Raw genomic sequence first — 12,369 nt, 5'->3', positions numbered from 1 at the left:
GAGCTCGCACTGCACGTCCTCTCCACGTCAGCAGCTAATTTCATCAGTAAGTTGTCTCATGGCCTTTTCCCTTCTATCCAGAGGAAGAGGCTGCCGTACGCCAGGTCAGCTTTCAGGAGTGATCACTACCGCAAAACAGAAGCATTAGATGTGTGGGCACCCCTCCAGGGTGAGGCCCTGGCCTTCGCCTGGCAGCTGCAGGGAGATGGAGCCCCTGACTTCTCGGCTACACTGGCCTAAGGTAGACGCTTCCTTCACATGGAGCTGGGGTAGGTCACGGCTAAAATTCCACAGAATCAATCTGTTCTTACCAAGAAAGATCTCTGAAGAATATTAAAACAATTACTTTCAAAAGATATACAACTGAATACTTAAGATTTATTTTAGGGATTTTCGTGGATGAAACAATCCTCTAGTGATTTTCAACCAGGGGCGATTTTGCCCCCAGGAAGCGTCTGGAGACTGTTGGTTTTCACAGTAGGCGCTGGGGGTGGGGGCTGGGAGGGTGCTCCTGGCACCCGGGGAGTCGAGGACAAGAATACTGCTCAACAGCCTGCAGTGTAGAGACAAGCCACCACAACAGAGGAACACCAGGCCCCAAACGTCAACAGTACTGAAGGCAAGGCCCCCGGCTCCAGGCGCTTTAATTCAAAAATTAAAAGCTGGTGTAGCCGTGGGAAGAGCCGGCCTTGGGCTGAGTACTACCTAATAATCCACCCACTGATGCCGCTGTCCAGTTACTTCACCTTATTAAGGTTTTCATGTGCACAGGGGAAAAAATAAGACTTACTTTGGAGTGGTGGTGTAAAATTTAGAGGAAAATCTATTAAAATCTGCCAGCGAACGGTATACACCGGGAACTTATTAATTACTTAGCTAATGATTTCTCAAATTTGGGGAACTAGCTAAGGTAGCTATGTAAGAACACGCCTTTACACAGCTTAGTCCAGTGCACCTTTTGCACAATGTTCTAAAACTAAAATGGGTCCGTGCAAATCCACATCCACCCCTAGAAGAAATGGACCCCCGCACATCTGTAAGCATTTCCTTGCTCTCTTACTCTGCGTAAATACCAAATACTTTTCTCTTGGAGCCAGTGCACTTTCAACTAATTACAGCCACCAGCAATTCAGTATCTGAAATGCGCCCCACTGATTCCTTAACCAAGTACATTTAATCCTTTTAACTACCGATGCCACAGGCATTAGTGTCGCCAACATGAATCTAGGAGATTCATACAGGTTAAGTCACTTCTGTAAGACGTAATAAGATGGAGAGCTAAGAAAAGATTTTTCAATCACCTATTTTATCAACTGAACATATATGTATGAGACCTTCATCTGATTTCATGCACTTTGAAAAATATATCTAGTTATGTAAATAAATTTTGTTATGTATTATTTGTCAAAAGATAGGAGAATAACTGGTTTCAACTAAAAAGGAGTACAAGGAAATTTGCAGTACCCATTATTTTACACTTAAACCTTTTTCTCAAGATTGATTTTTTTTTCCTCTTAAATATATTCATGGTTATATATATCTGTATGTGTGTGTTTTACAAAGTATAAAAGCAACTTAAAAGGGACTGGATTCTAGATTCTGTATGACACATACTTTGAGACATCAATGCCAACAGCTCTGCTCCAGGTTTGCTTTCTAACATAGAAAATAAGTAAAGGTGAGAATATCTACAGTCTCTTAAACTTCAAACATTTTGTGTTTCTAAAAGTGAAACCAATACCTTATCTAGATGTCTGTAAACTTATTAAACACTGGAAACAATATCCTTGCCATTCTTAAAAGTAAAAGGATATGCCTCATGTTAAATAATTACACGCTATTTTTTAAAATTTAGAGGAAACTGACATATTACTTATCTTCAAGTACAATTACATTACTAGGCTCACAGTAACTGATATGATTTAAAGAGAGAGACAGAGAGAAAGACAGAGAGAGGGAATGAACTGCAGCAAAATCAGAAGCATGGCCAACTTGACTTGTCTTACACGAAGTATATCTAGTAATTTTTTAACAGCAAGCACTAGCTACAACTGATGTCAGTTAAGGCTCAGTAAAAATGAATTATTAAATTGGTCTGCTTATATCCTATTACTGACTTCTTATGAATACTTGATTTTATTTGGTATAACTGACAAGAGTTGACAGCAAAGGACAGGTTTAATGACAATCAAATGAAGATCAACTCGTGTATATGTCACCTAGGAGAGCCGCATCAAGTGGTGATAAAGTAATTGATGGGACACTGTGAGACAGGGCACATGAGTCTGTCATACGTCGTAATAAGTTACCCTGTAATATTAGCAGACTGCCTGCAACAGCTCACAAATCCAATAGGTCTGAAAGAGACAGGCTACAGTATGTGCCCAAGAAAAGAAAAATAGATATTGACTTTGCATATATAACACCAGATCGTTTGCCATTAAACTCAATTTCTAAATCATTTATATGACTTAATGACTCTGCATGAAATTTTTAAGCTGGTGGCAAGATGAATAGCACTACAGAGAGAATGTGGATGAGTACAGTGCCATTAACCTACCCCTCGCCCACTAACAAGTGACAGCTGAGCTATGGTAATATGTCCCAAACACTTAAATGATAATGTCATCACTTAGGAGACAAGTGAAAAAGATATTGGCATTTATAAGAGATTGATGAAAATTAGTTCTAAAGCATTAATTTCTCTTAATACCACTAAAAGAATTGTGTGCATTCAGGAGATATTTGATCTGAGTTAAGAAACTGATGAAGCAATTGATTAATTGGAATTTAAGCCATCAGTCACCAGATCCATCAACAGCTTCATTTACATTCTAAACAATCAACTGACGGCCCAATAGAATACCCTGTATTAATACACAGTCAATATGATGCCACGAAGAGACTCACTGAGCTGTACTGACAAACGCCCAGTGGCTATTGTCCAAACTCAACACGCTGCGTAGATTTAAGACTTTCATACTGGCTACGGTTTAGAGATTCTTACTATAACAGACAATGTATTATCAGGGTTTTCTGAACTGAAACTGAAAAATAATAAAGTAATATTAACAGTGTTAGCAGATACACAAAAAATTCTGAACATGTAGTACGTTTAAAAACAAGGCTTTAATTTAAAACCTTAAATAATTATGTAAAGTCACACAAACAGAATTTCTAAAGCTAAGAATCCTTGATTGAAAGCAGTGTTATGACACATTTTATACAGCTGGGAAGCTGTCTGGTCCATTTTATAAAGAGAAGAAAAATATCATGAAACAGTAATCTGACATTTTAGTATCTCCATAAGAGTAACAGCAATTGTTTTACAATTTAAATTTGACAGAAAAAAATCATAAAACTGAGGAATATAATAGAACCACAGGTTAAAACAGATGACAGTAAGGTCCTAAACTTGGAGCCATTAATAACCTTCCAGGAATATGTTAAATAATAAAAATTTAGCATACATGTATATTATGTACATTTTTCTGAGGAACAAAGTGATAATTCTTAAGATTCTCAGAAAGATCCATGACCTCCAAAATATCAAATATCATTACCCTACAGAGAGAAACTTTCCTTACAACATAGAATACAAAGCAAAATTTGAGAAAAGAAAAGCATTTTTAAAACATAATCAATTTGGATATAACGTTATTTATCTGTAGTTGGCACATCAGAGAGTATCTCACTTGCCTAATGCTCTAACATTCTCTTCATGTTTTGCTATCTTATTACGCCATAACAATGATATGGTGGCTGAAGAACAATTTCTAAAACTTCAGCAAAGCATTTACTAGCCCTCAGATTCTTCCTCTGAAAAATGGACATTTCTAACAATCCTCCAGCTTTAAAGAGATGGATTTTGTTCACATTTTTTTTTATCTCCTAACATAATCTGTATACTCTATTTCGTTTAAGTTAATTACCTAAAGCCATTTCCACATTGAGCATAATATTCTTAATCTTACATATATTCCTACCATGATCACTACAAGGGCAATTAAATATAAAAGCATCTCCCGGGATTTCCCCGGCAGTCCGGTGGTTAAGAATCCGTGCTTCCGGTGTAGGGTGCACGGGTTCGATCCCTGGTCGGGAAACTAAGATTCCGCATGCCGAGTGGTGCAGCCAAAAAAGAAAAAAAAAAGTATCTCCCAAATGCAAACTTTTTGTTATTCATTATACTGAATACATTTACAAACAAAGCCAAAGAAATCATAAATAAGTAGGGATGGCAGTGTAAAAATCTCTGAAAACCCATTCCTCCATAACTGTAATGAGAACATAAGCAAAAATTGCCTAAAGCAACTTTTTCAAAACTCTGGAAAATAATCAAAGACTTGCAACAATCCCAGGTGCATTTATTCAAGAAACACGGCTAAATCTAGCTATGAGTGAGATGTGTGGTGTTTTGACTTGTCCCTTTTCCAGTACCCTGCCCCCAGTCAAACTCCACAGTAGCTGAGAAAACCAGCGGTCTGGTAGCCACTGAGGGGAACAAACCAGGGCTGGGACTCCCCAGACCCCATGCCCAGACAACTGTAACCACCTGACCAGGTCGGGCTTGTCTGGATATGACTCAACCCACAGCTCATTCACTGAGAATGCGTTTTCCCTGGAATGTTTGTCAAAAACAAACAGTGGCAATTATTTAATGTCACAACTACCTTGGGTGGTGGTTAAAGCTGGGGTAAACAACAAGCTGACCAAAAAAATTTAAAAGAAAGGCTGAAAAATCAGATAACAAGGAGCAAAAGCTCTATCATATTGCCGAGAGTCTAGAAGGCCGCCTGCCAGTGCGGTGCTGCACACAATGCCCTTGAAAACCTGAGAGGCCCGAATCTCTCACACCTGGCTGACTCTGAGGCTCTGTACAAGCAAGAAGGGAAGGCAAAGGCAGAGTTCTAACTGCCTGCCACAGCTCTGCAGGTGTTAAGGGACACTAGCTGTTTGTAAAAGATAAACCTTGCAACTCTGGCACTTAATACTACCTCTCTGTCATATAGAGTCCACTTGGCGACAGAATGGGAGGGGAGTCTGTCCCACACAGTCATAAGGACCCTAAACTGAGGGAAGCTCCGCCACCTTCAACAGGCAGCTTCGAAGGCTGCCCTGGTCATGGACGCAGAGCCAGTACAGGCAAAGCCGAGGCTGGAAGTGGTACACATGACCTTCAGCCACCCTCCTTCGGCCACACCTCAGGGCATGGCCCCATCTAACTGGACAGGAAAGGGAAATGGGCTGGAAAAGTAGTTCTCCAGTCTCCACCCCATGGGAAAAACAAAACCACCCATTAAAGAGCACACAATAAAGTAAAGGTATCAAGTGCACAGAGGCCACTTGATGATTAGGTGCAACTGAATTCTTCTGTTAATGGCAGCCTCACCTTAGGACGTAAATAATCATAACTACAGTTGGTGAAAAGAGAAAACATTTTTCTTCTCTCTCATGACTTAAAATGTCCTTTTAAAAAAACGCTGTTTAGGGACTTTGCTGGTGGTCCAGTGGTTAAGACTCCTCGCTCCCAACACAGGGGGCCCGGGTTCGACCCCTGGTCGGGGAACTAGATCCCGCATGCCACAACTAAGACCTCGCATGTGGCAATGAAGATCCCGCATGCCGCAAATAAGACCCGGCACAGCCAAATAAATAAATTTTTTAAAAAATACAAAAAAACCCCACTGTTTATAAATGGAGAAAAAACTAAATCAACAACTCTAAATTTTAACCATGTCCTTTCTAGAGTTTTCATGCTACAAATAATAATATATATGCTGAGCTTCCCATAAAAATATTGCTCATTTATGCAACAAAGTCAGAAATATAAGGCAGAAGGAACTTTGGATATTACTTGACAAACCTCTCATCATTTTAGAGATGATGAAAATGTGTGACCACGTGGCTAGGTCATATAATTAGAAATTGGTCAAAGCAGACTAGATTTTAGGTTTCCTGATCTCCAACCAACGGATTTTTTTCTCCTTGACCACATGAGGCTTCCTTCTCATTAGCCCTTTTGCACCTTCTTCTTATTGTTTAAAGCTCTGGTCATATAAGTATCATTTTTTCTGTGAAGCCCATTTCAACTCACCTAGGCAAATTGTCTGTTCCCTTCCATTACCCCCACGTCTTTTATTTATTTATTTGTTTGTTTATTTATTTATTTTTGGCTGCACTGGGTCTTCGTTGCTGCGCGCGGGCTTTCCCTAGTTGTGGCAAGCGGGGGTTACTCTTCGTTGTGGTGTGCGGGCTTCTCACTGCGGTGGCTTCTCCTGTTGCGGAGCACGGGCTCTAGGCACACAGGCTTCAGTAGTTGTGGCACGTGGGCTCAGTAGTTGTGGCACGCGGGCTCAGTAGTTGTGACACGCAGGCTCAGCAGTTGTGGCTCGTGGGCTCTAGAGCACAGGCTCAGTAGTTGTGGCGCACGGGCTTAGCTGCTCCGCGGCATGTGGGCTCTTCCCACACCAGGGCTCGAACCCGTGTCCCCTGCATTGGCAGGAGGATTCTTAACCACTGCGCCACCAGCGAAGCCCTCCACATGTCTTTTAATATTTATACTATCTATACAATCAGAGTATTGCTAATTGTCAATGTGTGTACTTCCATAAATAAGTAGATCATGAGCTCTTTGAAGCGAGCAACTCGGTTTTACTCCCTTTTGTATTCTAAGCAACAGGTAGCACCTGGCACATAGTAAGTGCTAAATAAATGTTTGCTGAATGAGAAATAAAACTGCAAATGCAGAATAGCAATCAAGTTTTGAGGAACATCACCATCTATTTAGATATCAAAATGGATTTGAATGAAAACATTCACTTGATATAGGAAAGGACATATTTTAAAGCAACATATTATACAGTAAAATCATTGTTTTAAACATAAACAGTTAAATGTGATTTAGAAATTAATGAATTCAATATATTATCATTCAAAGAAAAATTCTTACAAGAATAAATTTAACTTTTATCTTTCAAAATGAAAATTAAACTGCCAAAATACCAATCATCAGCAATATAAATAAAAGTAAAAATACCTGCTTTTTCTGATGTCCTAAGAAATACCATGTCCGATGGAATTCTTTGATTCTGCAGAGTAATATAAAATATTAATTATCTATATGCAAGTTTACAAATTAACGCAATTCCATTCCAAAGGAGAAATGGCTCCTAAAAACGACTAAAATAATGTTATATGTCAACTCTATGATGAAACAATTAACATTCATAATTTGTATAATAAAAATGAATATTTTAATTCATATTTTAGTTAGACCTCTAAGGTTTTTTTCCGCATCAATGAACCACGTAAATGGCATTTAGTGACGGCCTGAAAGCTACTCCATTTCCTGAAAAATGTTACATATTGCCATTTCTGTGGCCTCTGTTGCACCTCAGCTCACACGTACAGTATACTAGTTACTGCCTCATGAAAAGATTGTGTCCCCCCCTGTCAGGCTAAGTGACCTGGGAAGTGAGGACAGTGTTCTTCCAACAGCTGACACAGACCAGGGTGTATCAAAAACGAGACACTTACGAAAAGCTGGGTGAAAGAGTGAGTGTACAACCGAGCAAGCGAAACCCCACAGATCTGAGGAGACATTCTTTTTACAGAGCAGAAAAGGAGAAAAACTCAAAGGTCACTATTCATACATTTATTTAATCACTGTTACTAATATTAGTATTAATTAGTATTACCAACAATAATTAGTATTAATTAGTATTACTAATAATTAGCATTAATTAATTAGTTGGGAAAGCGGTACAAACTAAAAGAAAAATATAATTATAACAAGAATACTTCACATAGTTTCATGAATTATTTATATTTTTTAAGACCTAAGTAAAGATTTATCTACACACAGTAAAGAAATGAACTACTTGTCAGTCAGCAAGCAACAAAAACAAACATAAGTTGTTAAAGCTGAAAGAAGATATGCTGTAGAATAGAGCTCTAACATAAAATAATTTCTAACATTTCTTTAGGCAATTGTTAAGATCTAAAGAACCTTTAGGTGAAGGGGGAAATCACAATGGAAACTAGAAAACATTGTTAATGAAATGGTAATAAAAACTCAACATATCATGTGTGGAACACAGCCAAAGTTAAGAAAATGATAAGAGGACAATATACATGATTAAACTGCATACAACAGAAAAGGGAGGCTAAAAATATACAAAGAACTAAATATCCATTTGAAAGCAGGAAAAAAAAAACCCAGCCAATAAATCCCGAAGAAAGTACAAGGATGTAAACAAATATAAGAGCAAAATTAATGACACAGGAAACAAAAACATACATACCAGTAACAAACAGCAAGAAGGTAAATATTTCTTTAAATGTGCCCATTTCGGTAATAAGAGAAAACTGGCACTAGAATAAAACTGGTAAAAGATGGGCAAGTCCTCTAAACAAAAAACTGTAAAACATTACTGAAAGAAATTAAATGAAGCCTAAGGAAATAGAAAACACCATGTTCTGAAATTAGAATATACACTGCTGCAAAGATGTGAAGTGCGCATACACTGACCTATACATTCAACACAAACCCAATCAAAATCTTAACATGTTTTTTGGTGGGAAATGACAAGATATTCCTAATATTTACAGGGAAATGCAAAGGCCAAGAATGACTAGACAAGTGTGAGAAACAACATGGACAGTTGTCTGTATAATATAACAAAACTAAATATTAAAATAGAATAATTAAGACAAGATGGTATTCCACTAAGATGGATGATCATATTAATGTAAAAGCAGAGAATCCAGAAGTCGGCCCACACATCTACGGACACCAGATTTATGAGAAAGTTGGCGCTGCAGACATCTTTTCAATAAACAGTGCTAAGAAAACTAGATACCCATGGCGACGAGAAGAGATTAATACCTGGCCTCTACTTCAATCGAAACATGAAAATCTATTCCAAACGAATTATACTTCTAAATGTCAAAGTCAGGGACTTCCCTGGGTGCAGTGGTTAAGAATCCGCCTGCCAATGCAGGGAACACGGGTTTGAGCCCTGGTCCGGGAAGATCCCACATGCCGCGGAGCAACTAAGCCCGTGCGCCACAACTACAGAGCCTGCGCTCTAGAGCCTGCAAGCCACAACTACTGAGCCCATGTGCCACAACTACTGAAGCCTGGGGGCCTAGAGCCCATGCTCCGCAACAAGAGAATCCACCGCAATGAGAAGTCCGCACACCACGATGAAGAGTAGCCCCCTCTCACCGCAACAAAGACCCAACGCAGCCAAAAATTTAAAAATAAATAAATAAATAAATAAATTTAAAATGTCAAAGTCAAAACAATAAAACCTAAAAGATAATATAGAAGAATATTTTCATGACTTTTTGGTAGGAAGAGATTTCTTAAACAAGGCTCCTTCCCCCTACCACCACCAATTAAAAAAAAAACTTATTACAGATGAAAAGATTAATAAGGTTGACTTCATTAAAATTAAGCATCTCTGTTCCACAAAGCACTAGTAAGGAAAAGATATTCACAACATAAAACTAATAAAGGACTCCCATCCAGAATACTTGAAGGCCTGCAAACTGTTAAGAAAGGATAACTCTGAAGAAAAACAGCAAGAGATTCTAACAGGCTTTTCCCAAGTAAGAAAGATATCCAAAATCATATGAAGAGGTGTCCAACTTTGTCAGTCTTTACAGAAATGCACATTAAAGCCACAACCACTATGTATAATCTGGAAATGGTAAATTTAAAAGGTTGGCAATGCCAAGTGTTGGCAAACATGAAGGAATGGGAACTCTTACTCACTGTTGATCTGAGTATAATTTGATACATCACTTTGCAAAATCATTTGCAGTAAGTACTCAAGTGCAACACACACATTCACCCCAAAATCCAACAAGTCCACTCCTCAGTACACATGCAGCAGCAATGTGTGCACGTGTGAGCCAAAAGACATGGTCAAGTATGACTCAGAGGTATCATTCCTAACAGGCAAAACTTAGAAGCAACCCAAATATCCACCAACAGTAGAAGGGATAAAAGGCATACTATGTAACCACAAAATGAATGAATTACAGCTGCACACAACAAAATGAAGACTCTCATAATCAGTATTGGGTCAAAAATAAGCACCCACCCAAACACAGCCCCATCCCACTGAATTTTCTAGGCACCCTTGTTGAAAATCTATTAATCAGAAATTTAAGGCTTTATTTCTGGACTCTCAACGTTTAATTTATGCCAATTCCATACTGTCCTGATTAATGTTAACTTTGTAAAAAGTTCTGAAATGGAGAAGTGTGAATATGCCAATTTTGTTCACATTTTTAAAAACTGCTTTGGCTATTCTGAATCTCTTGTATTTCCATATGAATTTTAGAATCAGCTTGTCAATTTCTGCAAAGAAGTCAGCTGGGATGTTAAGAGGGACAGCACTGAATCTGCAGATCAGTTTGGGAGTATTGCCATTTTAACATATGAATACTTCTAATCCACGAACATGGGACATCGTTCTGTTTATCCAGGTCTTCTTTACTGTGTTTTAACAATGTTTTGCCGTTTTCAAAGTACAAGTTTTGTTCTTTTGTTAAGTTTATTCTTAACAATGATTTTATTTATAAGTATTTTATTCCTTTGATACTATCATACATGGAATTTTTTTCTTAATTTTAATTTTAAACCATTACCCTTTATTCCCTTATCCTGTTTTATTTTCTATGAGGCATTAATAAACAAACTAGAAACTTCAAAATAATTATTGGATACTTTCTATTCTTCCCTCCTCTCAAGACTCTGAGCAATACAGGAGCAGGGACCTGTGTTTCCTTAACATGAAATTACCACGGTATAATATACAGCAGTTTCTCTGACCATGACCCATTCAGAATATCTGAACTGTTTCTGATTTTTGGCTATCATGAATAATGCAGGTATAAACATTCATTTTCAGGCTTTTGTGCCAATCTAAATTAATATTTACCTGTGATAAAGGTCCAAAAGTTCAACTGCTGGGTCAAATGATAGTTGTATACCTAGTTTTTTAACAGACTGTCTAATGATTTTCCAGAATAGCTGTAACATTTGATATCCCCACATGAATTGTATGAGTGATCCACTGTCTTCACGTCACCGCCAGCATTCGTGCTGTCATCATTTTTCATTGTAGCCATTCTGCTATATGTGTAGTGACATTTCACTGTATTTTCATTTGCATTTCCAGATAACTAATGATGTTGAATATCATTTCATATGCTTATTTTCCACCTGTATGTCCTCTTTGGCTAAATGTTTCTTTATTTTATTTGCCCGTTTTCTAACTTGATTTTTTTGTCTTACTGTTGAGTATTAAGAGTTTTTACATATTCTAGATACAAATCTTTGTGGATATATGGTTTACAAATATTTTCTCACAGTCTGTTTCTCCACCATATTCACATGTTCTTTCACAAAGCACAAATTTTTAATTTTAATGATGCAATCTATCTATTTCACCCTTATATGCATTGTGCTTTTGGTGTCAAGTCTAAAAACTATTTTCCTACACTAGATTCTAAATATTTTCTCCTGTTTTATTCCAGAAGTTTTACAGTTTTACATTATATATTTAAGTCCCTGGTCCACTTTGATTTAATATCTATATAAGGTGTGACATTTAGATTATGGTTCATTTTTTACCCATGGATGTCCAATAGTTCCAGCCTGTTTTGTTGAAAGGCTATCCGTCCTCCATTTTAATTGCTTTTGCGCTTTGTCAAAAATCACTTGAGCATATTGGGGTGGGTCTATTTCTGGGTTCTCCATTGATGTTTCATTATCTTTGTTTCTACCCTTCTTCTGCCCTATGTTAATTAATATAGTAGGAAGTATGCCTTAACAATAGGAGAGTGACTCTTTTCACTTTATTCTCCTTGTCAAGGTTGTTTTTGCCATGTTAGGGCCTGTGCCTTGCCAAATTAGTTTTAGAAAAATCTTATTTTGTCTTTAAAAACAAAACAAACAAACGAAGAAAAAACCTTGCTGAGATTTTGATACATACATCTGTCTAAGAATTCAGATACTGCTCAGGTTTCCTCATTAAGCTGGGAGATAATCTTTGGAATTTCTTGCTTCACCTCGCATGCATAAAGGATCATCTGACCTTGACTCTGAAAGGTCCTACCCTCCCAATTTCCAGGTACATGTCAAAGACATACTTCTCCTAGGCTGAATTTGAATCTGGAGAACTAGGAGTTTAAACCCGGATGCAGTGAACACTGAAGGCCGCGCCATCCTCTTTCCACTCTCTGTCCCAGGCTGCTGCTCTCCCACGTTCTACGGCTACTAACGTCTATAGCACTAAGCCAAAGCTGATTAGCATTATTCTTCTAAATACCCATAAAATGAGTATCGAT

General features: G+C 37.9%; 1 protein-coding gene across 9 annotated transcripts in view; it reads right to left on the bottom strand.

The window, feature by feature from the left end:
- The window catches only part of ATP9B (ATPase phospholipid transporting 9B (putative)), a 252,828-nt gene that overhangs the window by 153,578 nt on the left and 86,881 nt on the right, over window positions 1-12,369 (bottom strand). For all 9 annotated transcript variants that reach the window (XM_068562639.1, XM_068562640.1, XM_068562641.1 and 6 more), the window contains one exon: window positions 7,040-7,091. In XM_068562639.1, coding sequence (XP_068418740.1) covers window positions 7,040-7,091 — 52 coding nt within the window. The remainder of the gene's footprint in view (window positions 1-7,039; window positions 7,092-12,369) is intronic.

Source organism: Eschrichtius robustus, chromosome 14, assembly GCF_028021215.1.
Source record: "Eschrichtius robustus isolate mEscRob2 chromosome 14, mEscRob2.pri, whole genome shotgun sequence".
Taxonomy (NCBI): Eukaryota; Metazoa; Chordata; class Mammalia; order Artiodactyla; family Eschrichtiidae; genus Eschrichtius; species Eschrichtius robustus.
The sequence above is the reverse complement of the archived record's forward strand: the minus strand, read 5'-3'. Positions and strand labels throughout refer to the sequence as shown.